This window comes from Peromyscus californicus, unplaced genomic scaffold (genome assembly GCF_007827085.1).
Source record: "Peromyscus californicus insignis strain IS unplaced genomic scaffold, ASM782708v3 Scaffold_11__1_contigs__length_118956290, whole genome shotgun sequence".
Lineage (NCBI taxonomy): Eukaryota > Metazoa > Chordata > Mammalia > Rodentia > Cricetidae > Peromyscus > Peromyscus californicus.
In genome coordinates, this window is record NW_026294402.1 from 1690278 (window position 1) to 1714935 (window position 24658).

At 36.6% G+C, this 24658-nt stretch overlaps 1 protein-coding gene across 10 annotated transcripts in view; it reads right to left on the reverse strand.

The window, feature by feature from the left end:
• The window catches only part of Gria4 (glutamate ionotropic receptor AMPA type subunit 4), a 371791-nt gene that overhangs the window by 63971 nt on the left and 283162 nt on the right, over nt 1–24658 (reverse strand). For all 10 annotated transcript variants that reach the window (XR_008221303.1, XM_052751502.1, XM_052751493.1 and 7 more), the window contains exons 6-10: nt 22826–22879; nt 15053–15211; nt 9229–9396; nt 8018–8122; nt 30–140 (exon numbers count right to left, since the gene is read on the reverse strand). Coding sequence is in view for 9 of the 10 variants with exons in the window: in XM_052751502.1 (XP_052607462.1) it covers nt 30–140; nt 8018–8122; nt 9229–9396; nt 15053–15211; nt 22826–22879 (597 nt within the window). In the remaining variant the exon portion in view is untranslated. The remainder of the gene's footprint in view (nt 1–29; nt 141–8017; nt 8123–9228; nt 9397–15052; nt 15212–22825; nt 22880–24658) is intronic.

Consider the following 24658-nt stretch of genomic DNA (forward strand, 5'->3'; position numbering starts at 1 on the left):
AACATTATAAAGCATACACAAAAACTCACCATAATTGTGGTTACAACAACTGTTCTGTTCTCAATAGCTGCTGTGTCATTGCCAAGAGTGGGTATGTCTTGAATCAAGACTAATTTATCCATATCATTCCAGTAGCCAACCTGCCAGATAGAGAAGCTAATTGAAAACACAGCATAGAAGTGCTTACTAGAGTCCTCCTTGGGATAGTGACTGCTACGAGCTAGTGAGCATCCAATGCAAACTTAAAATTCAGGTACATTAAGAACTGTCTTTTAAAAATTAATAATTATATATATTTTTGAGAATTTAATACAGAAATACTTCATCTACATTATCCCTGGCATTCCCCTTCTTCACAGACTTCTCCAGTGTCCTTGAAAATTCATGATTTCTTCCTTAATTTTTATTGTAGAATGTATGTACACACATATATACAACCTACTGAGTCCTTTGAGCTTTGTTCTTATGTGCATGTGCGAAAGGCTGATCACTTGGGACTGGACAGCCTGTGTGGGAGCTCATCCCTGGAGGAAATTGATTCTCCTTCTCTCTGCAAGTATTGACTACCTGCATCTCTTCATCTAGGTGTGGGCTATGTGGACTTCCTCTGTCCATGTTGGCATGACAACTGGTGCTGTCATTATGCTTGTCTTGCAGCCACATTGCTGAGAGTTCATGGGTGCAGCTTCCCTGTCAAATACAGAAGACACTGTCTCCTAACAGGTGTCCTAGTCCTCTGGCTCTTACAGTCTTTCTGTTCCTTGTTTCATGATAGCCCCAGAGCCTTAGGTATAATGGTTGCATTGTAGATGTCTAAGTTAAAACTGTGAGACAGTTTTCTCAGTGTTAAAGACACTACTTATTATATGTTTAGCAAAGTCAGAGTCAAGAAGTAGTCAAGGGAAGCAGTGGTTTTGAATGGGAGAGACACACCTAGAACCTTGGGCATTTTGATCCTCTCATCTAGTGAGATGGGCCAGCACTGCCTAAAATTAATTTACATAACTTCATCAAGAAAACTACAGAACATACACTAAAGCAAACAGCCATATTTTAGACAAAAGAAATTTATTTGTAAATAGCAATCTAGAATTATGTTTTGGCTTGATGTTATGTAACTACTATAAGAGAATTCATTTTCTGAAATGTTAACTGCATTGCAAATGGATATTAATATGTAATATTTTCATTTTTTAAAGCTTACATTTCAATTTGTGCTTTGACTTTAAATATCTTATTATTTGGGGCTGGGGAAATGGCTTAGTGGACAAGATTACTGGGTAAGCAAGTGTGAGGACCTAAATTTGGAGGCCTAGCACCCATGTAAAAGGCATTTCATGGCTATGCATGTGACTGTACCCCTACTTGTGGAGGATGGGTGGAGACAGGAATATCACTGGTGCTTGTTAGCTGTTAGTCTAGCTCCAGGTTTAGAGGAAGACCCTGTCTCAAGGGAATAAGGTGTGGAATGATAAGAGCAGAATTCCTGGGGTCTTCCTCTGGCTTCTCTACTTGTGTATAGGTGCTCACACCTGCGCTAGTTAGTTTGCACACATCACACACATTCACACACTAGCAATTTCTACTGGGTGGTTTTGTGTGTCAACTTGACACAAACTAGACACATCAGAGAGGAAGGAGCTTCAGCTGAGGAAATGTCTCCTTGACATTTCTCAATTATTGGTTAATGCAGGAGGACCCAGCCCATTGTGGGTGTTACCATTCCTGGGCTGTTGGTATTCAGTTCTATAAGATGCCAAGGGAAAGAAAACCAGTAAGCAGCATCCCTCCATGGCCTCCACATCAGCTCCTACACTCCAGGATCCTACCCTGTTTGAGTTCCTGTCCTGACCTCCTTCAGTGTTGAACAGCAACGCTGAAGTGTAAATCAAACAAACCCTTTCTTCCTCAGCTTGCTTTTGGTCATGGTATTTTGTCGCAGCAATAGAAACCCAACTAAGACACAGTTCATATTGTTTTCTCATTTATGTATGTGAAATACTTCTATATAAAATAATTTAAGGGGTTAGTACCTTAAGATGAAGTATGACAATGGAATATTACTGGAAATTGAGAATGCACTGATTGGCTTCTCTGTTGGAGGACAACAATGGCTACCATACAAAGAATGCTGCTCTTGGACATACCTCTACGTGATGTGTGTTATTCTATGCCTGCTAAAGTTACTATGCATGGTGTTATTTGTTGTTATGATTGTCTATGCTTTTGCTTTGAAGATCCTTTGTGGAGGCTAAACAAGATTCCAAGATTACAATCCAGTACAGAGAGAACTTAGAACTGAAGCTTATATGATACTAAATCCCTACATTTTTGCTTGTATGTTGCATGTCTTCCAAAAGTGAGTGCTCACTTAATGATTGTCAAGCTTCATTTCTTAATCATGTTCATAAAGCCCAGACCCCATAAAAATGTGTGTACTTGCTCATGGGTCTGCAATCAATGTCTGATCTACTGTGGTTTAGAAAGCACTCTTGCTCTGCCAAATGTCTTACCTTCCATATTAGTACATAAGAACATACTCCAACAAAGCATTAGTATTGTCAAAGAGAGATAATTATTCACAAGTGGTGCAAACAGAACTCAAAATGAATAGGTAAAGCAAAAGGATTTTAACTAGAAATTATAGTACATATAAATTCCGTAATTACTTTCATTTGTCCATGTATATACACTTCTAGAGGACATGTAGCAATTTTAAGAAAAAAAATTCACTTAAAAATAATTTTGAAACCCCTCTTTTCTTCAATTCCTACATGTACTTAAAAATATCTCAGTGGCTTCTTGTAACTCCCTTTCCCATAGGACAGGTTTGTATGCTCATAGAGGGTTTTACAACTTGGCACTCTATTAACATACAGCCAAACCTGAAGATCGCTGCAGCCCATTTTCAAGCAAGAAGAGCTGTTCTCTATTAATGAATCCCATTGGGAAAAGAACTATGGACCTGGGGCTCATTTTGAAACAGTCACAATTATTTCTGAGTCTTTGAAATATTGCATAATGATCCTTCCCAAGAGGATAAATGATTCAGAAGTACTGGAAATTAAGATAATAAATTAAAGTTCAATGTTTTGCTTTATATCTACATGTAATTCCAATGAAAAAAGAAAGCCTACAATAGACATCCATTCTAAATAAATACCTTTTATTTACTTTTTAAAAGTTATTGGAAAGTTATAAATTATACATATCATTTCAGAGAAACATGTTGAAGTTTGAACTAGAGCTGGATTTCTCTTTCTATTCCATTACAGCATGCCTTTTTTTTTAAACTAGTGTTAGTCTTACCTGATCTCATCTGTTAAACTACTAATTAGGAATGCTCTCCTAGAGATTGAAAATAATTTCGTATTAATGCACAGAAAAATCTGGAAATATTTAAATCACTAAACTTGCAATATATGTCAGAAAATATATATCTTTGTAGTCTGGAAGGTTAATTTTTTCCCTAAAATATAACAATGTTAACCAGATACAACACTAGATATAATATAATGTATAAGTAAAACCCTGTGTGTAGACTTGGCCTGCAGAATAAGGTGGGGTTGGGTGTTTTAGCACAAAGGAATCTATTTCTACTACAGTTGGTGACTTGGAGAGCTGCTTCAACCAGCCCTGTCCTGAAATGTCTAACTTCATCTTCACACCAGATCTGAAAGGCTTACAGCATGGGGACTGCTGCTACAAAGTAGTCAAGAGAACCGGCTCTGTAACCACTGGAGTTTTCTTTTCTCTCCAATACTACCTCTTTGAGCTGACTCTCCCTGGACAGGCTACTTAATTTCTCTTTGTCCTAGCTCTGTGTAAGTTGAGAAGAATGCATTTTATTCTTATGCTGTTATGAGAATTAAATGTGGAAATAAATATTAGTGTTCCATTATAGTACCCAGCATATAACCTAATCTCAACAAATGAAATTTTACCATTATGATTTCCTGAACCCCTACAATAGTAGCCATGGAACACACCCTCTGGAGCCATGGGTGGTAAGCAAGAAGATTCCATTTATCTAGGGACCTGGTTCAGAAAATCATGTGCTTTGGTTTAAAGAGATGCTCAATCAGGTTTCTTGCCACAGAAGCCAGATAAGTTGATGGGTTGCCTCTCTGATCTATGTTCAAAGCTTGCTCCCTCACTGGCAAGTATTCAATTTACAAGAATGATTGCTCACTTCTCAGACATACCATATAGTTTCACAAGCATAATGTTTCTCACGCTAGCTAGGTAGCTCATTTTTAAGTTTAATATTCCTGACACACAGCCTTGCTGATCATTGCCACTGGGAAAACGAATACAGGTAAGTCTGCACCATTTCACGCTTCATTTTTCTTTTAGGAGTCTTGGCTGGATTTCAGCTGGGTGTGAAGCTAGCATCACTCTCCCAACTCACTCCTTAAGTTTCTCCTCAAGAAATCTTAGTTCTTGTTACCACTGTGGTTGACAGGCCGCGAAAAGATTCAGTGGTATTAATAGCCCACAAAATATTCCTGGGGGTTAGCACCTGTTTCCTCTTCCTATCCTTTCAATTTTATTAAGAGCCATGTGCCTAACCATAGTTACTGTTTTGTAAAATAAAAGATCATCTTTTGCATTTTAAAAAGTTTCCGCTTAGTCAACCAGCTCTGCAAGGTTTGTTGTATGAAAGGAAGGCAGCTTCTCTTCCTTCTGCCTACCCAGGAGTCAACAATTTTAGTTGTCTATGAAATACTCTGTCAGCTCCATAGCTCACAGAGAGGCTGGTGATGTGCAAGGAGAATGCAGCCCCCAAATTTCTTCTTGGGAAGTTTATCTCCTTCTTTTACTCAAGGAGCCTGCTAATGTGGCTCATGAGATATCACCCAATTCCCTCACTCCCTGACTTGAATCTGTTGGCCTGAAATTTCCTATGTATCAGGGGGCAGACTACAGGCAAGGAGATGTCACCATGCGGCCATCAAGCTAGAGCTGCATTGTGCAGCTGTACCACATCTCTCCCTTGCACACAGTTCCAGATGCACACCCACGTGATAGACTAGAGCAAAGCACTGGGAATGCCATTGCCGTTTCTATACATGCCCTTGAATGTCCCGCTCTTGTTGCCTCTGCTATGTCTACCTATCTAGCCTCTATCTCTACAGCTAACTTTAAGCCTCACATCCTCTTTGCAGCCTGCCTTGGTGATAATTTCCTCCAGTGATGAGTGGCCTTTTCCTTTTACAATGCCACATGCCTTCTCTTTAACCAACAAATGGACTGCATATCCTAGCTTTCTTTAAATGAAATTCTTCAATCAGGGGTTATTTAGGCAGAGTACTGTGTTGGAAGATTCTAGGGTCACATATATTTGAATACAATTTTTTTCTACAGGATACAAAACGTATTATGGCATAGTTTTATCATTTAAGAGTAAGAAATATAGTAAAATCCAAGTTATAGGCTGACTATGAAGTTTGCATTATATAAAGCATCATATCTGGGTGCTTAAAACAAAGCAGGGCTTCCATAAATTGTAGCCAATCAAAAAACAGCCAAATGTTGAAAAAGAGTTTTTATAAGCTAACTTTAACACCTCTTTTTCTTGACTTCCTAGACAATCCTACAGAAAAGAGGAAGTTAAGAATCCTAGGTATCACTCATCATATAATGTTTAAAACCAACTACTGTTGTGAGATTATATGGTTCCATCATATAAAACCCAGCCCAGGGGCTATCTCTTCCCCTCCTTCTCTTCTTCTTCTTTCCTTTTATTATTTATTTATTTATTTATTTATTTATTTATTTATTTATTTATTTATTTATCTATTTATTTATTTATTGATTGATTGATTGATTGATAGATTGATTGATTTAACACCGCTTCTCACTGTGTAGCCCTGGCTGTCTTGAAACTCACTCTGTAGACAAGGCTAGCCTCTCACTCACATAGATCCACCTGGCTCTGCTTCCAGTGCTGGGATCAAATGCATGCACCATGCCTGGCTAAACTCAGCTTCTTAAGCAGTGGCTTACTAGTGTAAGTGAATATGGGAGCTGCAAAAAAAGGCACCAATAAAAAGTTTCTGATCCTTCAGTGACCACATCTTAGTTCAAAATCCAATGTACAGTGAATGAAGATTTTGCTGGAAGCACCTGCTTATGTTGCCTCATGTGACTTCACTGCAGCCTTGGTTTCTAAATACACAAGATGAGCACTTTGTACCACACGCCGTAATGCCAAGTGACACCAATACATTCTGCCGAAAAACCTTGGCTCAGATTTCAGAATTCTATATGCTATTCATTAAAGTGTTTTTACTGTATATATAAAAGTTTTTGATCTTATAAAAATATGGTGGCTTAATTATGGAAAACAAATACCCAATATTTTTCTCATATCCTTCCATAACTTGTAGATATCAATGTGTTAGAATAATTTATTATTTACTTAGGTTTTGAGATAGGGTTTCATGCAGCTTAGACTCTCCTGCTGCTTCTTATATAGTTGAGGATGACCTGTAACTCTGGATAGTGTTTTTATTGCCTCCTGAGCATTGGGTTTACAGGCATGTTCTACCCTTCCTAACTCATACATGGTTTGATTTTCAGTTTCTGTTTGAACTGCTGACTTGATTTTCACAAAAATTGTTGGATGAATTTTAGCCTCAGACTAGGACAGGATTTCCAGCAATTTCAAAAATGTTTTAAAACAGAAATGCCTCGAAACATACTGCTGACATTTTGTACTGTATATTTATGCAATCCAGTGTTCTCAGCATTGATGTGTACAAAATCAAAAACACTGATAAACGAACGTGAGGAAAAAGGCACTCTTTCAGACTAGATTCAATGTTTCATGTAAAAGTAGTCAAGCATGTCCATCTAATTAGTATGCATAAATGATGAAATTATAGCTGTACTAAAGAATTTTTAAATATGAAGTTCTTTCTGAGTTATAATCAATAAATGTTCAATTTGTTTGCCTGCCTTATATAATGGCTTCACATAAACATGTCTCAGATAGAAAGTGGTCTTGAGAGGAAAAGTTTGGGTAGCTCGGATGTAGATTGTTTTGGGCATGCTGGAAAGATAGATGATGTGAGTCCTCACATCTGAGAGCTATAAAGCTGCTTTTCTGTGATGGTCATTTTTAATTGTCAACTTTATACAACCAGAACCACTAGGGAACAGACTCTCAATGAGGGATTGTCTAGATGAGGATTGTCTTAATTGATGTGAGAAGACTCAGCCCACCGAGGGCAGCACTATTTCATAGTGAGGGCTTGCTTCTGGACTGTGTGAGAGTGGGGCAGTAGAGCTGAGCACAAGCACACAAACAAACAACATGCGTATAGTTGTCTCTCTTGGCTGTGGGTATCACGTGACTTACTTCAAGTTGCTGCCTGTATTTGTGGTCAATGAGGAACTGTAACTTGTAACTGTAAGCAGAATAAATTCTTTCTCTTTTAAGTTTTTTTTGGGGGGCATTTTTTTTTCATAGTAACAGAAATGATGCTAAGATGTTTTCCAAGTGTAAGATCCTGACACCATCACTTTTCTGGACTCAGGTGTTTTTCTCCATCCTTTGCCCAGTAACTATCTTTCTTTTGCTTTCCTTTGTTTGTTTGAGTTGGCCAGGCCACTTCCAGAACCCACAATGTGTTTGAAGTACACCCACTCCTTAGTAGAGTTGCCTTTGAATGACTCACAGACTATATATGGGCATCTTTACTGTGTAGTGTTCTTTTCTGTAGAGTCAATTTTGTTTCCAAAATTTGTTTGCCAAGTTTCTCTTGCCACATTGCTCCCCTTGTGAGTTAAAAGGCATAGCGACAAGTTAATTGTTTAATTTTGTGACATCATTAGTAATGTATGCTATAAGCATTTATCTCAGCATAGACCATCAAGAAAGTACCAGTTGAAAGCATCACTTACAAATGCAAATTTAAAGCATGAAGCTTTCTTTCTCCTATAAACCTTTAAGAGTGTCACATGCAAAATAAGAAAACAATTTTCATTTTTCAGTTAAGTTGTAGCTCACCTTTCGAGGTCCTGTGCTTTTTAGTTCAAATACATCCATTGTGTAATTAACTCTACGTCCATAATGGTCAAACTGAACATTTCCAGTCAGCCCTTGAATTCGAACCTGTGAAGGAAAAAGAAAACACACACATATTCATTTGCAGCTTCACTTTAGGAAATCTCCTACTACTAGGCTAAGGACCATAGAAGGGTGTGGAATTAAAGCTACAATCGACTTTCTGGAATGCTTGAGATGGAACTTGGAGGAGGAATATGAAAGGACATTAAAAACTATTTTGCTCTACATCTAGAAGATGAATTTTTTGTATTATAAAGTTTTCATTTTAACTAACGTAATTCTTTCCCAATATTGAAATATCCTTTATAGAACAGAATTGTATCTTCTTAGAGTCAATCTTCAGTTTCTTCTATATATCTACACAGTAGATTATGTAACTAGCATCCCCATGAGGGATCATATTCTTCTGGCTAACATTGAATTAAGATATAAAGAGCTAAAAATACATTATTTGAAAATATCCAAGCACACTGGATTCCAAATTGTCCTTTGATTCTCATTCATTTAATTTACACTTTGAACTTATCACATTTCAGATGAGTTAAATAATTCTTACATATAATATCTTTAACACTTATTACTTGAAACATATTGCTTGTGTTGGTATAAAAGAATAAAACTAGCATTTTCCCAAAGTTAAAGATGCCTTGAAGCAGTTCTTAGCTCTGACAAACATTTTTTCTTCTTTTATAACATAGGTTTATATTTCCTTGACTCCTTATGGCTAATGAAGCTAATGATGCTTTCTGGTGTATAAGTAGTAAGTAGATGCAAGTGCCATTGTTGAAATGAAGCATTCAATCGTCATGTCAACACTTCCCTACAACAACAACCTGTTCATTCAAAATGGCAACTGTTCCGCCAGGCTGGGTTCTTGAGCTACTTTATGGAGCACAAGTTCTTGCTAACCAAATGTGTCTACACTGAGCCCCTTCATAATTCTAGACCTTTTTGGTTTTGCAGTGTTATCTTGAATACACATCTATACAAGGAATAAATATTGAGGTTCCATCTAAAAATGTTTTGACATTGTAGAAGGCTTGATATATTAATGTGGAAATTGTAATAGACATTAATGCTCAGATGAATAAGTTTTTTGTAACATACCATGCTTATAAAAGATCATACAGTAAAGCAAAACTATGAGTTACCTGTTTCAGTGTTCTCTCCATGTCAATTCCCTGGCCCCAGGGAGCAGCAGGGTTTGCCAGACAATCCCCAGCATTTCCTCTCCTTGAAATATCAATTTTCTGTCTCCTGAGACTTCGGAAAGTTTCAGCCATCACCAGAACGCCATCGTAAGTCAGAGCAGAGGTGTACTAAGCATGTTAAAGTGTGTATAAAGGCAGATGTTAAAGTCTAGCACAATGAACAATCTGGTTCTCTGTGGGTTTGTGACAAAAATTCTGCCTTTTCCCAAGAGCCAACATGATACTGATAATTTATTGATGCTGGTTTTGGAAATATCTGTTCTTACTTTAACACAAAGACTGTATACCACATCTTATTTTTCTTAATTTTAAAGGAGAAAACTCAATCTGAAAATAGAGACCTTAAAGCACCAATTTCCATCATCTGGAAGAAGAAAGGCCTCAGGTTAAAACTTTATATTGTGTTTCAGTATAAACAGCTAAAGGATGGATACTACACAGTGTTCTTAAATCCTGCATTGAGGTGACTTAGGTCCAGGAGGGCTTTGTTGTCTTGTTCTTTCCTCCCCCCTCCCCATGTTTCCCAGCAGTATTCTCTGAGATTTGCTTTGCAAATCAAATATCTATGTTTAGTCTCCCAGAGGAATTGTTTGTTGTTATTGAGAAACGTAATGCTAGGAATAACATCTATTTTGTTCAACCTCAACAGTGTAAGCACCTATCATTCAATGATTGTGCTCAAGTGAACTTACCATTGCTTTAAGTTTCTAACTCCCCATCCCATTATCAGTGTAGAAATATCCAGTAGAAACTATCTGCTTTCCAATGATCATCCACGTTTCTCTTTGGGAAAAGAGTGAGCCCCTGGACACGATTAAATAGTGTAAAGTAGCAAGAAAAGTCCAAGAGGAAAATGTGATCTGTGGTAAATTTTAGTGATGTTTGATTAGGGAATGACTAAACACATTGGTGATAGGACATATTCTTCAAACATAGAAGATCATCAACTACTAGGCATGACAATAACTGCATTATCTCCTTCAGGAATTCCATATAATTAACACTTTCTACACCTGTGTCAGGGGGAGGTTTGTGCCATGTTAAGCAGGGGATGAACTTGTTTTTTTGCCTGCAAATGAAAAAAAAAAACATTTGGAATTCCGAATGTAGAAACTAAACTGAGACAATAAACCATTACACAGAAGAGCTAGAGTTTGAAGGAAGAAAAAACTGAAACGACAGGAGTTCCAAGAAAGCACTTTTAAGTAGTAGAGGAACTAAATATGAAGCTTGAATTAACAAGATATAAAGGCTCATGTGATGTGAGAGAGCTGACAAGTGAGCAGCCAGGACACACAAGTAGAGGTATACAAAGGCCTGTGCCCTCTCAGTCAGGATGGAGAAGCTGAAGGAAAGAAGCAAATGAATATGCCTTCTCTTTTGCTCAACCCAGAACGTCTCTGAGTAGAAAAAGCTTCTGAGTCATCTTTCTCTAAGACAAGAAAATAAAAAGGAGAAATAAAGACCTTTTCTCAAAGACAAACTTGTTAAAGACCTAAACGTCGAAGTGCACTACTTGTGTGCCAGGATCAAGATATGAAAAACAAACAAACAAACAAACACACAAACATACTGGTTCCCCCACACATGCCCCCCCCCCCCCCCCCCCCCCCCCCCCCCCCCCCCCCCGGGTAGTGAGAAAGAAGCTGAGAAGAGATGGTACAAAACAAAACAAAAACCAGCAAACACACTTGCTTTCTTGTAAAATGTCTCTCCATTTTTTACGAAGTGTGAAGTAGAAAAAGGAAACTGACACGCAGTTGGGTGCAGTACAGAGGAGACAGCCAACTGGAGAAGCAAAGACTGAAATCTGACTGGGCAGAGAGCAGACAGAAGCTGGAGTTTACCCTGGCTTCATTATGTCAGAGTCTCCGACTCTTTCTCGTGTGCCTGATTGTGTTACAGTCAAGGAAAGCATATTTATGGGTGCCCAGCTTACAGATAATATGAAGAAAATGCATATAAATAAACATTTCATTTGTGGGCAGCTTTAAAACTGCTTCTTAGCCTAGAGTTATTTGCTGTTCTGCCCATCAATCAGAATGGAGAAGTGAATTCTTCTCAACATTTGTAGGTATAGAAGACAAACACAGGCAGAATCAATGTTCAGTAGAAGGAGTTAGACTTTGATAGAAAATAAGCAAAATAAATTCAAGTTCTATTATGAATATGGAAGATACAAGCAAGATACAGAGCACAAAGCAGGAAAATAAAAAGTAACTATTTGTTACAGTTTTTCTCAGGATGACTTTTCATGTACTACCTAAGAGCTGGGTACAGAATGTACGTAGATATTGGGTAGGGAATGTGAGAATAGGAAGGTTGTTAATGGATGGCCATGGATCTACAGGAGTTTACAGGAGCCAAGTATTAATTATGGGAAGTCCTTGCTGAGAACTGCAGAGTCTAACATCATGGAGAGTATAAAGGAAGATCACTGAGAAGGTGAAACGAGATGAACTTTGGAGGAAATTTGGAATGGATGGATAGGGCAGATAAAGGTGAAGGACTGTGGAGGTGGACACTTACACTTGTTGAGTGCCACAGGGGCAGAACAGTTCTGTTTAACTAGGGCATCAGAAAGGTAGCAGAGAGCCGGGCGGTGGTGGCGCACGCCTTTAATCCCAGCACTCGGGAGGCAGAGCCAGGCGGATCTCTGTGAGTTCGAGGCCAGCCTGGTCTCCAAAGCGAGTTCCAGGAAAGGCGCAAAGCTACACAGAGAAACCCTGTCTCGAAAAACCAAAACAAAAAAAAAAACAAAAAAAAAACCAGAAAGGTAGCAGAGGATCATTAAATCAAAAGGACATGTGTTCCCAGTATTTATTATTTTTATTAATTATTATTATTTCTTTTAGTGCAAGAAAGTGATGAGATCAGAGATCATATGTTGATTTTTGGCTAAAACATTAATCAATTGAAATACAATCAGTTCATTATAACTAACTAACATTTTTATGGACTCTGTTTTTAAAATTTCTTACTCATTAACATTTATTTGCAATCTCCAAATCCATACTTACTGATAGTTTTGTAGGCACTTACGGGTATAGTTAGAGTAGTGAAACATTTGATTCATCCTATATGAAAAGTTCCAGCTCTAGTTAAATAAAGAAACACTGAATTTTTTTTGTTTCTACTTTCATGCTGTAAACAAGTGCACATTTTTTTGTGGTCCAGTAGGTGGTATTTTCCTCAAGTTTGTGCTTTTTTACAGTTTATTTTACAGCATAAAATGGCCTGAAACATAGCATTGATTGCTGCATAATGGTTGCAATGTGAGAAGGTACTGGTGTTTCTGAGAAATATATGTATTAAGTACATTTCCTTTGAGCATTGGGTAAGCACTGTTGACCATGAGGTCAATGCTAAGGAAGCCAAAAATAAGTTAACTACAATGAATAAAACAAGATTATGTATTGATTAATTGACAGAAGGTCATAACTAGAGGCTCTGGGGAACTAATCTTATGTTTCTTCTAAGAACAATGGTTTAATATTTGGTCACTTATTACTTGGGGAAGCTTTTCAGAACATAATCACAGATGGTAAAAATTGACTGCATATGTGTATTAAATGGCTTCTGGAAGCCTAGAATCATGTTAAAATCTGTGAAAATTTTATGTGTGGTATGATCTCTGTTATAATGTCCTATATAGCTGTATTTATGAAATTACTGTGAAAATGGTTTAAATATTAATAGATGTTAATGAACCAGAATTATTATAAGCATACCCTCCAAAAAGAATCCCACACATTATAACATAATAAATAACCCAATGCAATAGTATGGAGAATACAAGTTGGAGATCATCAAAAAGGGGACATTAAAATGATCATTCTTATGTATTCCATGGACCTCTGACCTTTTACTCATGAGTAGCCAGTTACCATGTTCACTAACATCTCACTTGCATTAAAATATCAAAAAGAAAGATAAGCATATAAGTACTTAATTTTGAAATTTATTGATTCTATAGGGCACCTCTCTAATTCCAATACTGAATATGGGAAATTGACAGCCAACTACAAAACAAACCTTATAGCTAGGAAACAGAATAGCTCACTGTACTCATTGATCTTAGTTTTTCTATGTCTGAGTTTCAAATCACATATTAAAACTCTACTTAAATGCATGTTGAAGAAATATTAGAGATTAAATTCATTATGTGGTGCTGAAAACCATTATGTTGAGATGATATCTAAGACCCATCCTTTCTAATGAGACAAAAATGCAGCCATGAATAGAATCTTGGCAGCATCCTCTGCAAATGCTAATAATACACTCATATATATATACATATATATATATACATATATATATATAATCATATGGCTATCTCTTTTGAGAAGCTGGCACTCACATCTTGAGTGTTTACCATTTTTTTCCCAAGTGCCTCTCGCTCTGCTTTAATGTCTGTCTTAAATCTATATTATACTCTTTCTTGATAATGTACAATTTCATCTAATATATATAGCTATATACATATATGGTATATGCATATATAACACATAAATATATTATACATTATCATATCATTACATGCACACACACACACACACAAGCATGGCAGAAAAGATGTTTCAGTGATTAAAAGCACATGTTGCTTTTGCAGATGACTGAATTTTGTTCTCAGTACCCATATCATTGCTCACCAGTGCTGGGAACCAAATCTTCAGGGGATCTGGAACCTTTTTCTGGCCTCTTTGGGTACACTGACATATACAAACTCGTACACAGACAAAGAGGTATATAATATAAAAAAATTAAAAAGCCCAGTATTTTATTCTTAAATTGAAAGGGAGATTGTATGTAAGCTTTACATTTTTCATTTCTACCAAGTTTTTAAATGTGGTTTACTTATTATACTGTCTACTTACTATAAACCAGTTTTTAAATGTGGTTTTTATCTGGGTAGAAAAATTAACAATGGTCATTTGCATTTAAATGTTAGTTAATAAAACTATTTAATGCAATGCTTCAAGGAGTTCACACAGAAGACAATAATAATAAATTTCTCGAGTTAATCTGACAGCTCTGCTATTAAATGCAGACATTTGAAAATTATTTTATTTTTGTGGTGTGTTTGAATGTCTGTGTATGTGGCCCATATATGAATGTGCATAGGCATGTGCATCTGCAGGTGTGCTCACGTGCACATGTCTATCTGGAGGATACAAGTCCACTCAGGGATTCCTCTGCTGTTTAGGACGAGGTCTCTCACTGGACCCCAGCACTCATGGATCAGCTACACTGGCTGGCCAGTTAGCTCCTGGGAAGGACCTGCCTCCACCTTCCAGATCTGGGATTACAGGAGCACACTGCCGCACTGGTTTATGCTGGGGCTCTAAACGTAGGTCCTCTTGCTTGCATAGCAAGCCCTTTATTCACTGTACCATCTACATATACCCCACCATTTATACATTTCTCAGTGTTTTGGTGGTGCAAGGACAGTGAGAAGATGCCACAATGTGTCTGAAAGAATAAGAAAATAATCATGAAATAAAAAGTATTAATATAGGCTTGGCTGTTAAGAACACTTGCTGCTTTTGCATGGGACCTAAGTTCTGTTCCAGCCCCCACACAGTGGCTTAAAACTGGATTACATCAAGTTCTAGGGGTTCTGACTCCATTTGTCTCCTCTAGGGCACCAGATGTCTGTGATGTACAGACATACATGAAGGCAAAAACACTCATACACCTAAAATGAAATGACCTAAAGATTAAAAAAGACAACAGTATACAATATACAAAAATGAACAAATACCTTTGGAGGTGTTTCAGATCCTGGATATTCTCTCTGATCTAGTTTTTTCCAGCGATCCATTAGTTTGGTTACCATGGGTGTATTAAAATCTACCAGCTGGAATCCAGTGACATTTGCTCCACCATGTATAAATCTCTCAAGAGAAATATCCTTGAAACCCTGTTAAATTAGTAGAAAGCCTCATCAAATTTAGTTCATTAAACATTTTGGTTCTTTAACAGTATGTAGGTTAATGCAGATTTCCTTCCTAGTCCATATAATCACAATCCTGTTGACCGAAGAAAAAACATATTATTCCATTGATAACTAAGCAAATTGTCAGTGAGAGTTCTGGGTATGTGAACTAATAGTCAATACTATGTACCAGGCTTTATATTATATCAAGATTTACTATATGCCAGGTTCTGCGATGATTATATAACAGTTTATCTATCCATCTTAATTATCCCTTAATTATCCCTTCGTTACTGGATAGCTCTGATTAATTTTTTTTTTCAAGACAGGGTTTCTCTGTGCAGCTTTGCGCCTTTCCTGGAATTCACTCTGTAGCCCAGGTGGGCCTCAAACTCACAGATATCTGCCTGCCTTTACCTACCGAGTGCTGGGATTAAAGGCGTGCGCCACCACCACCAGGCCGAGCTCTGATTAATTTTAAGGTAAGAAACTAAGGATCAGTAGCGTAAGGAAAAAAAATCTTGTCAAGGTTACATGCATATACAATAGAGACAAGTTTTGATCTGATGAATTGATGGTGTGTTGACACTTTCAACTTTGTACTCCTTCATATTGTTATAGAAAAGAGTGCTTTTAATTTTATTAATTGTTATAACATTACCAGGAGAGGAAAGGCCCAAAAGAAACCTAGGCTTTGATTCTCACCTTTGTTGCAGTCTGACTTTAGATTACCCCCATGCTAAAACAGCAGGGGAATACTCTCAGTATGCACTCAGTATTTGTGAATGATTATTAATTAATTCACTAAACAGATATTTATATTGGGGTGCCAGCCAATTTGACAACTCATCGGTAACATTCTCATTTCATTGAGAAATAAGCTTGACAACACAAAGCAAATTTATGCTTTAGAAATGGGAAAACACTGCCCATCAATCTCTATCCACTAAACCGTCTGTGGAGCATTTGTGCGCTTTTACCATTGCATGGGGCAGACCCACAGGCAGGCAAATCATTTCACTGCTTTCTAAAAGCCATAGTAATTCAGCTCTTACATTAGCTGCTAATTGATGAGATTATTATTTTCTTTCAGTCTTAGCTGAAATAGAAGGTCTGCTAAGCCTTCTGTGTAGCTTTAGTCACAGCTGCAAGACACAGGCAAACTGCAGCCCTTAGGGACACTCTCAGATGCAGTCTGTCTGTCAGTACACCGAAGGTAAAGGAAAAACAGTTATTGTGTCTGATTGTAACAAACATCTGTCAGTTATGGTTTGAATGAATGGTAAGTGGCTTGGCTAATTTTGGCTATATTTGTTTGAGTACAGGCAATATTTCCCCCTTCATTTATGTTCTTATGATTTTATATAGAAAATTGATAGGATCTAGACCATGACCCAGTTTCCTTGGCAACAGTTACTTTGGTAACCATTTAGTTTTTTTTGGAATTTACAGAAAGTCATAGAACTGAAGGGCATCTAGGGCCACACTATAATGAAGTCACCTACTCCCCAGTTACTATTGGTTAACTATCCAAACAAATAATGTTCCTGAGGGCAGGGGTGAGTCAGGAGAGCTCCCTCTCCTGTGGAAATGGCCTCCTACATTTGCCTGCACTTCACAGTGGGTAATGAACTCTCTAGATTCATTCCCAACTTGATCTCCTTTTTAATTTCCACTTGTAATTTGCAGATCTTCTAATGAGGAAATGTCTAAAATTATAGGTGGCTGATATCTGTGATGGTGTTTGTCCATCTATAAGTTCATTATGTCATCAATGTAAACAAAAGCCCATTTTTTATGTTTTCTCTGATTTATTTCTGCTGTATTTTACACACTAAGTCATGTCAAGGCCACTTCAGTACAGTTAGCAGATCAAGAAGAATGAGGAAGATTCTCTCTTATCTTTTTGAAATTACTCTGAAGAAATGAACCTTAGGTAGATACTTCTAATGTACATGTAGATTAGGGCAGAAAATTTGAGCACAAAAGGAGAATTAGGACAATGTTGGCAAGTTGATATACTCTTAACTGGGTCATTGAAATTGTATAAAACTGCCAAATTAGATGTTTGATGAATTGTGGCTGGTTCTCATGTTGAAGCTAATCAAATACTTAAACATGGATGAATCATTTACTGTATGTATCATTGGTTTATCTTTGATTGAGGTATGTACGGTGTCTATATATAATATGTGTGTGTGTGTGTGTGTAAGAAGTAGATTCAGTTAGTCTTTAGTTACACATGTTGAATATGCTATAACTTTATACTTCTTTATGATATATCTAAGTGTTTTGTTAGATACAAACTGAATTCATTTAAAATTTTAAAACCTAGGGAAGAATATAACTCTGACTTTGTGCCAAGATTCTCATATTGCTATTGGCAGTCATACTTATACTGTTCAACAGCTGAAGAAAGAGTAAATGCAAAAACAGAGCAATGTATCTAAGGTCAGCTCCTCTAGGAGCTTGTGGGTATGTTCCAATGAGTGTCTACTGTGTGTCATGGTTCCTTGGATATATTATTTATTTACTTAAGAACTTATTTATTCTTTACAATCAGACAGGTCAGAGCTTTGGATTTACCTTTGAGACTTAATGATCTACATGATCTTGGGTAAATTACCCAAGACTTTATTTTCCAGTCTATAGAATCAGATATCTATTCTAAAGAACTAATTAAAACAAGTTAAATAACAACAACAAAAACCCAAGCTTAATGACCAAAGCTGAGGAGTACAACAGGAAGTTCTGGTACAGAGAAAAGGTGAAGAGCCATTTTTATGGTAAGAAGGAGGAACCCTCCTGGCCTGAACAAATTGATGGAAGCCAATTTCTTATTTATTACTGTGCCAAAGGACGTTGGAACCTTTTTAGTACAGAGTAGGTTTAAAAGAACAATTTGATGAATGAAAAATAATATTTACGATTAGGGCACAAAATCATTTGTGAAGCCAGAAGGACCCAGAAGACAATTCAAGTACTTAAGGATAACTCTCTAAAAGAGGTGATTGTGACTCTTCACTAAGATCCAGTGGGATAAATGCCTCTGGATGGAGATAAGCTATGAGTGCAACAAAGAGAAAGCAGCAGTAGGTATATGGGAGTTGTTTGGTTTGGAAAAGTAGTACAATTGGTGGACTGGGAAAGAGACCCCATGGTGCAGTAAGGTAAAAATCTTAACAGAGCTATCTTCATTAAGTTAAACATTAAAAAGTTGAGATGAAAGGATTTATGTAGAGCAGTGTTGAGCTCACTCTGATAAAAGACTAAATAACAAATACAACGAGCCAAAAGGAAATACATACTTCTGTGTCTAAGTCTCTTGGGGATTTCTAAAATAATACTTATTATTAAGCTATCATCTGCTTTAAAAAATAACTCTAGGTAATTTGTGTGGCTGCATAACTACAAACATACTCTTCAAACCATACAAAAGATGTAGGAAAGGAAAAGAGATTTCAGCCATCTTCCAATCTATAAGTTCCATTCATCTTTAATATGCAGCTGTTAAGAGAAAGGCCATTGTGTCAAATCTCTAGACCTTCTTGGACTCTGGTGACTTGAGTGAGAATGGACCCATTGGCTTATATATTTGAATAACTGATCCCCAGTTGGCCAAACTGTTTGAGAAGGATTAGGAGGTATGGCCTTGTTGGGGGAGGCATGTCATTGGAAGTAGGTTTTGAGGTGTCAAAAGCCCAAGCCCTTCCCAGTTTGCTGTCTCTCTGACTCATAAATGTTGTCTCAAGATGAAATCTCTCAGCTATTCCTCCAGTGTCATGCCTGACTGCCTGCTGCATGTTCCCAGCCATGGTGGTCAGGCACTCTGACCCTGAAAAGTGTGTGTCCCAAATAAAGTCTTCCCTATAAGTTGCCTTGGTCATGGTGTCTTAACACAGCAATAGAAAATTACTAAGACAAACCCTCAGTGGGCTCAGGCTTGAGTAACAGGGGAAGGGATCATAAATTCAATTAATCTGGCTAGAGATGAGGTACTAGCATACTCCCAGTAACTACAACAGCTAGGACATGACACTACTGTGACAAGAAAAATGTCAATTTATACCCATTTTGTCAGGGTAGAATGAAATATGAACTGAATGATAGTGAAGTGAGAAGATAAATTCAACTTAAAGGCAATACAAGACAACCACAAACATGGCTGAGTATTAACAACCCATTGCATCTTTACTCATAAAGAAATTGGAAAATATTTTAAAAAATAATTAGAATCTGCTTTGATTTCAGCAATCGTATTAAGAAGGTAGGATTTCTGTGGCATTCTCTACTTTGTTTCTTGGCTTATTCAGTTATTTTATGTTTGCTTATTTGTTTGTATTGACCTTTTGGAGACAGGGTCTAGGCTGCCTAGAACTTACTATGAACCCAAACAGGCCTTGAATTCATAGCAATCTTCTGGCATCAGACTATTGAATGCTGGAATTGCAGCTGTAAGCCATGATCCTTGGCTCTCCTTTAATTTTTCATTTAATGAGTATCTTACTAAGTTTTCCAAGCTTACCTTGAATTCACATAGCCCAGGGTAGCCTGCACCAGCCTTCCAAGTGCTGGGATTATAGACATGAACCACCACACCCAGAGGATTCTCATTTTAAAGTAGCATATTTAAATCCAGGTTCTCTAGGTTTTAAACCTTTTTTAAATAAAGGGTATTGTTGATCTTCACAAAAAATCATGCTTATGAATTTACAGTGCAATTTCCCACATATTGATGTTTACTTAGCATTATTCTCTTTTTGGTAAATATAGTTTTTACTCTATATCTACTGATTTGATTTTGAAACTGTAACTAAATCATTCTGCTAAAGTGAATCTGGAATGTACGTAGCCACCGGTTAATAAGGGTAGCCAGTTTTCATGACAGGTGAAGTAGTAGTCTCCCATTAATTGTAAGCTATAATTAAATAAATATAATTACTTTCAAAAATTATTTCAGAACATTTGTTATCATATTATAAATACAATAGATTTCATTTTTGACCTTGCAGCCTATATACCTGCTGAACTTATGTATTAGCCCATAATTATTATTTTTTTAATTCCTTATGATATTCCTATATGCAAATTCTCTCTATTTGGATAACTTTTATTTCCTTTTTGCCTAACTACTCTTGATAAGACCCATGTTATAATGTTTAGTAAAAGTAGTATGCTAACAAATCCCTATCTTGTTCCTATTCTTTTTTTATTTTAGCTTAGGTTCATCTTCACCTTGCTGTGTAACCTAGGGTGGCTTTGAACTTCTGATTCTTTTGATCATACCCCTGAGTTCTAGGATTTCAGACCTGCACCACCACATTGAGCTTATGCAGTGCTAATGATAGAACCCAGGCCTCTGTGCATTCTAGGCAAGCTCTCTTCTGACTGATCTACATCTCCAGTCCCCTATCTCATCTCTAATTTCAGTGGAATAAGTCTTTAACATTTAATTGTAATGTTAATATCAAATTTTATTTAGATTCTGAACAAATTTTGCATTTGGGAATCCTGTATATATAGCTCATAAGAAATGGTTGTGGATTGGCTGCAAGAACTGAAACTAGTTAACCTATATAGATGAATGAATGCCAGGAGAATCCATATTAATACTGCATATTATAACATAGCTGGGTGCATGTCACTGCTCTAGTCACGATAGAAGCTTGCTATTTTTTTTTTTTTAGTGAGTGTTATGCTTCTGTTTCAAGGAAACAAATGGTTTTCTATTTCATATGTTGATACTTTAGTGTAAATATGCTGTCACCCATGAAGGCTGTTTAAGGCAGGCTCTGAAATCCATTAGTGGGTTATAAATATCAATTTTTTTCATCTTGCACTGTCTTACTTATTCTAGCTGCCAATGTAAGCCAGTCATTTCTATGATAGTTTATAACATACTGATTTTCCTTTCTGCATTTATTGTTTAGAAAAAATGTCAAAACTGCCCATTTGCAGTAAAATAATTAATTAGAAACTCATTACATAATGTCGATCAGAATAGAGATATCCCTGACTGTAGGCTTTTATGCTACATTGATTAATGGCAAAATATATTTGCTCAAATATATGTACTTTTACAAATAGATGAGACACATAAACTGTGGGGCTACTAAAATAAATAGAAAAGATGAGGCAAATTTGGTGATATTGCTATACTAACCCATTGTGTTGTAACATTTTATTCTATTCAAGAAATACAGTATGATCATTTTTATAATCCATTGCTGTATTATATTGTCTCGACTCTGTGCTGAAATCCAGTTCACCAAAGACTGGATGTCTCTCTTTGAACCTGTGTGGCACACTCAATATACAGATGGATCTCTCTCTGAATATGTAATGAATGGCACACTCAACATGGCACACTCAAAGGACTGAGTCTCTTCTCTGTCCTTTACTAGCTTTCCTTCTTGCTTCAAGAATAAGGTTCTCATCAAAGAAAAACATAATAGAAAAAAGGAAGTATTGTTGCCTTCCCTAGGATAAGCCACATTTCAGATCAAGGTCTAAGACTGTGGTAGTTCGAATAAAAATGTCCCCCTGTAGGCCTTTAGGGATGTGTGGCCTTGTTGAAGGAAGTATGTCACTAGGGCATGAGCTTTGAGGTCTCAGAAGCTCAAGCCTGGTCAGTGTGTCACTAGATCCAGATGTATAACTCTCAGCTACCTCCTCAGCACCATGTCTGCCTGTATGCCATCATACTTCCTGCCATGATGAAAATGGACTAAACTTCTGAACTGTAATCCTGCCTCAATTAAATCTTTTCCTTTATAAAAGTTGTCCAGTCATAGTGTCCCTTCACAGCAATAAGACCCTAACTAAGACAAAGATGAAATTTCCCTATAATAAAACGAAGGATGTGCCCTTCCACAGCCAATTTCTCCAAGCTGGTGGGTTAACCAGAAGTACTCAGAGAGCCTCATTTGATATTCTACAAAGACTTGTCTGGGGTGTGCAAGCAGTTCATTCCATGTTGTTTATTATCAATCTCTATTTGAGTTGAAAAGCTGACACAGTTTAAAAACATGTTATTCCCGCCGGGCGGTGGTGGCGCACGCCTTTAATCCCAGCACTCGGGAGGCAGAGCCAGGCGGATCTCTGTGAGTTCGAGGCCAGCCTGGGCTACCAAGTGAGTCCCAGGAAAGGCGCAAAGCTACACAGAGAAACCCTGTCTCGAAAAACCAAAAAAAAAAAAAAAAAAAACATGTTATTCCCATTAAAAATATTTGTATAACTAGCCATTATATCTTGTTTTTCTTAAAATTGGGGAATATATGTATCTATAGACTAGCATTTATCATTTAGACAGACAATAAGCCAGTATTTAATTTGATAAGTGATATCGTGGTAAAGAAAACATTATAATTACTTTTAAATGTCCCCTGGCAGATCCAAAATAATCTGCATAAAATGCATACTGAATTAAAATATGATTATCATTTTAAATTATTTAAATCATTAAAATATGGTGATTATTGCAATAGCCTAACCTGAAGTACAGTAAATAATGTAGTTTAAGCATTGATTAGAGCATTATTTTAAGACACAATCCTAAATACTCAAATTCTTATAAAAGTAGAAAACAAGATTTCTTACCAAATTTGCGATGATATAATGGTAGCCTTTGACATGCTTTCCAACACTCACAATCTATTAATACAAGAAATGACAGAAAATTTAACTTTATTAAAACATTACTTAAAACATTAAAAGAATATATGAAGTTTGGGGAAAGTGGTGATGGCAATATAAGAGGAATTGGAGGGGAGGGAGTGGGAGTGCGAATTTGATCTAAACACATTCTAGTCATGCATGAAGTTCTTAGCAAATACAAATTTAACCAGGGCTGGTGAGATGGATCACTGGATAGAGGTGTTTACTACCAAGCCTGATGGACTGCATTTGATTCCCAGAACATACTTTGTGGAAGGAGAGAGAACAACAGTACACATTGTAATCTGACCTCTACATGTGTGCCATGCATGCACAAAATAAAATTAATTAACTACTGCAGTATAATTTCCTATAGAATGTGATGGGAAAACAATGTCATGTGACTTATACAAGTGGAACATTATAATCAGAAGAACTCATAAACCACATTAAAATACACTGTTAAAGCAAAACTATTATTTAATTTCATTCATACTTTATTAATTGCAAATAGTTTTCTCTACCTTTTTGGAAAAGCTATAATATTATAATTTCCCCAGAGAGATTAATAGTGCTATGAACCAACTGTTCATATGTATTTCTCAAGGGAGTAGATTATTAGCAGAGAAACAAAATAATTCTGGTTCAAAGAATTTACTTTTGAAAAACATAAATATAAGAGAGGTGAAATAAAACAAAGGAATGTCAATGAATGCAATTTTTTGATTATGTATGGATTGACATGCAGAGAGAACTGCTAGATTTCCTCTTTTGGTGGCAACAGACAAATTCCAATGAGCACAGGAGAAAGCCAGTGGAGATAAGATGGAGATAATTACTGGGAAGGCACTGTATTAGTCACGACTAATACAGCACTGCTTTCAGGGTCTTGTACTTAGAAAGAAGACTGGAATGCTTCATTTTTATATTTCCATTTGTTTTATTTTTAAAAGTCCATGCATTCTAATAAAATAAACAGATTTCTAAAGAAAAGGATTAAGTGGAGGTAAAAAAAAAAAAAGCCAGTGAATTTAACTCATATCTCTACTCTTAATTCAAACCTCAATTTACTCCACTTCTCTGTTAGGGAATGCATAATATTTAGCCTTTTGACTTATGTAAGGGATGTATTTAGATTCAGTCTGCCCAGAGAAGCATCTGTTATTATTTTATTATTAGTTAAATTTATTCATTTATTTTGCATCCTGACCACAGTTCCCTCTATCCCCCCCACTCACGTACTGCCGAATCTTCTACTTTGAAGTCTTCAGATGCGATAAAAGTATCAGCACGCTATCCAGCATCCCCAAATTACTTTATACAAGAGCTTCAAACTTTTTCTGTCTGGACCCTTTCCCCTGAGGAATTTTCATATGTCCCCTCTTCATGTGTAGGACCATGTAGGCATATTTTCAGATAATAAATTAAAAATAGGGACTGGGAGCATAGTTCAAACTTTTTGACTTTGAGGACTGATCTTCAGTTTTGAAAGTTTTTCAAGCAATATTCCTTAAGATATCTCCACCTACAAAATAGTATGTATTTGTATGGGGCCATTTTTACAATTATTTCTCAGATTCTAGATTTTCAAATCACTATGTGTGGTACGAATTCAAAATTTAATCTGCATGAAGAAGGGTGTAATAACTCTTAGGAAAGATGGCTCTATTAACATACTAAGCCTAGGCCAAGACAAAATACACTTAATGGATGCCCTAAGTAGTTGGCACATACTTTTCTACTCCATTTTGATTGTGTTGTTTAGAGTGTTCTGGC